Below are 6,044 nucleotides of genomic sequence, written 5' to 3' on the forward strand. Positions count from 1 at the left end.
ACTAAAACCTTCAACTAAAATTAAAATCAAAATGAAAAATATAAAAACTAATAAGATTAATAGTTAAACATTTTCATTACTTAAACTTTAACTGAGAAAAAATTAAATATTAAAAAAACATTTCATTCACTTTATTAATTTGATGCACTAAAAAACAAGGACTGAAATAAAATGAATAAAAACTACATAGACAAAAGACAAAAACTACTAAAAATTACAAAACGTTTTTAAAAATGACTTTATGCTTGACAAACCTTATAAAAAGATGTTTTTCAAAATGACTAAAACCTTAGAAACCTTAAATAAAAATGGAGAATATAAAAACTGATTCAAAAGATTAATAGTATCTTAATAAGCTGGTTCTTTGAAGATAAATATTGACTGATTACAGTGTTAAAAATATCTTTTATAATCAGTTCTTACAAAGTGGCTTAAACTAATCGAACCAAATCACCAGAAATGATTAAACTCTTCAGGCTCCACAAATCTTAAAAAGAGCAAATGTCCAGTCAGCTCTCATTGTATTTTCTTCCCACATGCACAAAATGATCTTATAATTATTATCTGTCTTACTCTTGTATTGCTTTCATTCTGAAAAAAAAAAGCTCAAAAACACAAAGACAGAGCATGGGCAGGTCAGGAGTTCAACTCATTTGTTTTCAGAGCCGTTAGGAGCTGTGCTCTGATTGCTTAAGAGAGAGAAATACTAATGAAAAGAACTGAAATGGATTTCAAAAGAAAAAAAAAGATGCAAAAATTACGCATTTAGTAAGAAACGTTTGTACATTATGCTTTTGCATGCTGTGAGATTTTACATTTTCGAGATTTTTCTGTTTTTAAAGGAATAGTTCACCTAAAAAGGAAAATTTGATGTTTATCTGCTTACCCCCAAGATGTAGGTGACTTTGTTTCTTCAGTAGAACACAAACATATTTTAACTCAAACCGTTGCAGTCTGTCATATACAGTGCCTTGCAAAAGTATTCATACCCCTTCATTTTTTTCATATTTTGTTTTGTTGCAGCATTATGTTAAACTGCTTTGAGTTTTTCCCCACATCAATTTACACTCCATACACCATAATAATGACAAAGCAAAAAGATTTGCAAATTTTACAAATTTATTAAAAATAAAACACTGAAATAAGTACATTGCATAAGTATTCATACACTTAACTCAGTACATAGTTGAAGCACCTTTACAGCTTCAAGTCTTTTTGGGTATGATGTGACAAGCTTTGCACATCTGCATTTGGCAATTATCTGCCATTCTTTGCCTCACCTTTTCACCTCTCAAGCTCTGTCAGCTTGGATGGGGGCTGGCAGATATTTTCTAGAGTCCTAGTTGTTCCAATCGTCTTCCATTATGGACAATGGAGGCTACATGCTTCTGTGAACCTTCAATGCAGCAGATTTTTTCTGAACTCTTCCCTAGATCATTGCCTTAACGCAAGTCTGTCACTGAGCTCTACAGGCAGTTATCTTGACCTCAGGACTTGGTCTTTGCTCTGATATGCATTTTCAGCTGTTAGACCTTTTCTGAGACGTGTGTGCCTTTCTAAATCATACTCATTCAAATGAATTTGCCACAGTTTAACTCCACTCGAAGTGTAGTAACATCTAGAAGCAATATGAATGCTCCTGAGCTCAATTTCGAGTGTCCCAGAAAAGGGTATGAATACTTATGCAACAGGATCTTTTCAGTTTTTTATTTTTAATAAATTTGCACAAATGTTAAAAACCTATTTTTTGCTTTGCCGTTATGGAGTAGGGAGTGTAGATTGATGTGGGAAAAAAGTAATTTAAAGTAGTTTAACATAAGGCAGCAACATTACAAAATGTGAAAAAAATGAAGGGGTATGAATAATTTCGCAAGGCACTGTAATGGCAGTCAATGGTTACCAAATCTTTAAGAGTAAAAGAAACATACACAGACAAAACCAAATTAAACCCTGCGGCTTGTGACGATACATTGAGGTGTTAAGACACAAAACGATCGGTCTGTGCAAGAAACTGAACAGTATTTATATCATTATTTACCTCTGATTCACCCCAACGTTCAACTGTATCTGCCATAGTATATGCACACGCGGAAGTGATCTGTTACGCGTATATGTCACTCATTGTTTACACGGTGCATAGCGGCAACTCAAAATGGTAATTACTTGTGCTTATCCTGATTCTGGCAACCTATTAAAAAGTAAAAGATTCCGTTTCCTTGTGCGAACTCATCCGGGAGTTGACTTTTCACTGTCTACTGTATACTATACTACTACACACTCCATATAGTTGAACGTTGCGGTGGATCAGAGGTAAATAATGATATAAATACTGTTCAGTTTCTTGCAGAGGTCGATCGTTTTGTGTCTTAACACCTCAATGTATCGTCATGAGCCACAGGACTTAATTTGGTTTTGTCTGTGTGTGTTTTTTTACTCTCAAAAAGTTGGTGCCTATTGACTGCCTTTATATGACTGACAGACTGCAACGGTTTGAGTTAAAAATCTTTGTTTGTGTTCTACTGAAGAAACAAAGTCACCTACATCTTGGATGCCCTGGGGGTAAACAGATAAACATCACATTTTTATTTTTGGGTGAACTATCCCTTTAAGTCACACGCACATTGACCACACCCACAACACACAGTAGCCACGCCCACATTCCATTTCTCCCACCTTGCCAGCAGGCTCCTACAGTGAGCTGCACGTCGATCTGAGAGGAGTGGATGGGCCAGTCGTCTGTCACCAGGTACGGGTCATAGGTCACGCCATCCACATATAGAGTCACCACTGGGAAATCAACGCTGATGACGTAATAATGCCACTCCTTATCACAGATCTGAGAGAAAGAGAGAATTTCACATTATTTCTGCTTTCTGTATACACTACTAGTCAAAAGTCTTTGAACGGGAAGATTTTTTATGTTTTTTAAAGAAGTCTCTTCTGCTCCCCAAGCCTGCCAAGCCTCATTTATTTGATCCAAAGTACAGCAAAAACTAATTTTAAAATATTTTTACTATGTAAAATAACTGTTTTATATTTAAATATATTTTAAAATGTAATTTATTCCTGTGATGAAAGCTACATTTTCAGCATCATTACTCCAGTCTTCAGTGTCACATGATTCTTCAGAAATCATTCTAATATGCTGATTTGCTGTTCAATAATTTTTTTATTATTGTTATTATTATTATTATTATCAATATTCAAAACCGTAAATATTCTTTGATGAATTGAAAGATTCAAAGATCAGCATTTATCTGAAATATATAGTCACAATATATTTTTATTAATACTTTTATGTAGCAAGGGTACTTTAAAGTGATCAAAAGTGATGATAAAGACATTTATAATGTTACAAAAGATTCTATTTCAGATTATTGCTTTTTTCTGAACCTGAAAAAAAATCTACTAAGCTGTTTTTAACATGCTAATAATAATAAATGTTTTTTGAGCAGCAAATCAAAATTTTAGAATGATTTCTGGAGGATCATGTGACTGGAGTAATGATGTTAAAAATTCAGCCTAGAAATCACAGGAATACATTTTATTTTAAAATCAATTCAACTAGAAAACAGTTACTTTAAATTGTAAAAATATTTCAAAATATTACTATTTTTGCTGTTATTATCTGCTTTTGTTTGAGTGTTATTTTGGTATAAGTTATATACGGTTTTAGTTTTTATAATTATTTTTATTATTGTTGTTAAGTAGGTCTTTTTTATATTTTCAGTTTTAATTTTAGCTTAGTCATATATGGTCACATGACATGCAGGTAAATAATATAGTTAAAATTTGTGTTTTCAGTTGTTTGTTTGTTTTTAATTTAAAATAATGTATTCATTTTTTTATTATTTAATTAATTACAATTTTCATAATAATACTGCAAATTAGGTTAAAACTGATCTAAAAGTAATCCAAAAGTAATCAGAATACATAACCTAAAATGAGTAATCTAGATTACATTATTTACTTGTCATGTAATTTGTAATCAGTAACAGCCTACAATTTCTAAGTAATCTACTCAGCATTAGATAGATAGATAGATTTTTGTTTAAAATTGTTTTTAATTTTAAGTAGGATAAAAATACATTGTGGGATATTAAGTAAAGATCATGTTGCATGAAGATATTTTGTAAATTTCCTACACTGTAAAAAGTTTTCATCAGTTTCAACTTAAAAACTTAAGTTTAGCAGCTGCCTTAAAATGTTAAGTTAAATCAATTTAAGTCATTTAAACTCACAAGTTAAATCAACTAATTTTGATTGTAATAAGTTCAAATGACTTGTAGTTTAAGATGATTTAACTTAAAAACTTAAGGCAGCTGCTGAACTTTTTGTTTTATTTTTACTTCATTTGGACAACTTTAAAGGTGATTTTTCTCAATATTTAATTATTATTAAATAATTAATCTCAGATTCTAGATTTTCAAATAGTTGACAAATATGTGACCCTGGACCACAAAACCACAAAACCAGTCTTAAGTCGCTGGGGTATATTTGTAGCACTAGCCAAAAATACATTGCATGGGTCAAAATTTTTTTATTTTTCTTTTATGCCAAAAATCATTAGGAAATTAAGTAAAGATCATGTTCTATGAAGATTTTTTGTAAAATTTCTACTGTAAATATATTAAAATGTAATTTTTTATTTGTAAAATGCATTGTTAAGAACCTAATTTGGACAACTTTAAAGGTGATTTTCTCAGTATTTTGATTTATTTGCACCCTCAGATTCCAGATTTTCAAATAGATGCATTTCGGTCAAATATTGTCCTATCCTAACAAACTATGCATCAATAGAAAGCTTATTTATTGAGCTTTCATATGATGTATAAATCTCAGTTTTGTAAAATTTTACCTTATGACTGGTTTTGTGGTCCAGGGTCACATATTGTCCTATCCTAACCTAATCCAAACCATACATTAATGGAAAGCTTATTTATTTATTATGATGTACAAATCTCAATTTCAAAAACCCTTATGACTCTTTAATATCTTTATTTTATTTCATTTTTACATAGATTAAAGAAAATGACAATTTTACTTGTTCAAATCACAAGCTCTAAATATTATTAGTGGTAGTTACATTGAGATGCTTGCTTTGGCAAACAACTAGACAGCCAGGTTTAAATGTAAAGTCTCTGAATGCGTGTTTGTGTAGTTTGTTGATGAGGGAAATATGTGTCTGTGTTTGGCCCGTTTGGACCGCTGCCAGTCCAAAGCACACTGCAGCAGACGCTTTCTGCTCGCTCTGTCACACACAGTGTGTGTTTGTGTGTCTGGCAGGCGGTCTGGGTCGAAGAGTCTAGTGGAACTGATTGTTACACCCTCACACGAAACCATCAGACATTTCTCATCTTCACTACAACTTTCCTCCTGCACCTGAAATCTCACCATCAGTCTCACTTCTTCTCACTCTCTCCTACCAAATTGAAGCTCCCCCCTCCCCATGTCCTCTTTTTTCCTTTCTCACAATGGTCACAATTTCTCTGTACCGCTCTCATTTCAGAGTGAGATCTGCAGAGAAAAAACATAGACCATATAAAAAGAAGAAAATGGCATAAAGTATATCCAGGTCATATTTTATAAATGATTAAATTATTGATTGATTGATTAATTAAGAAGTTAGGTCACACTTTATATTAGGTGGCCTTAACTAATTACATATAATTACATATAGGTTTTTTAAAAATATATAAGTACAATGTAAAAACGTGTATGTACACAATAAGTATTTTGTACCAACTAATAATTTCAATGTACGTACATAGTAGTTAAGGCCACCTAATGTAAAGTGGGACCAGAAATTATTATATATTATTTATTAGCTAGAAATTATGATATTTTATAAATATGTATTGTTTAATTATTTTATCTTACATTAATTAGGTAACGTATTAAGATATTACAATAGATGATTAATATTTTATAAAATATGATATAGACATTTTGTGAGATTCAGCTCATTCTCTGCAGATGTCTAGGTCTAAATAAATAAATAAATATTTTTTTGTAATATTTAAAGGATAACTATTGCCAAAATG

At 31.4% G+C, this 6,044-nt stretch overlaps 1 protein-coding gene across 1 annotated transcript in view; it reads right to left on the reverse strand.

The window, feature by feature from the left end:
• clstn2b (calsyntenin 2b) overlaps nucleotides 1-6,044 on the reverse strand; it is a 78,279-nt gene that overhangs the window by 23,734 nt on the left and 48,501 nt on the right. The window contains exon 9 of the mRNA XM_073818055.1: nucleotides 2,674-2,836. Within this exon, the coding sequence (XP_073674156.1) occupies nucleotides 2,674-2,836 (163 nt within the window). The remainder of the gene's footprint in view (nucleotides 1-2,673; nucleotides 2,837-6,044) is intronic.

This window comes from Garra rufa, chromosome 14 (assembly GCF_049309525.1).
Source record: "Garra rufa chromosome 14, GarRuf1.0, whole genome shotgun sequence".
Taxonomy (NCBI): domain Eukaryota; kingdom Metazoa; phylum Chordata; class Actinopteri; order Cypriniformes; family Cyprinidae; genus Garra; species Garra rufa.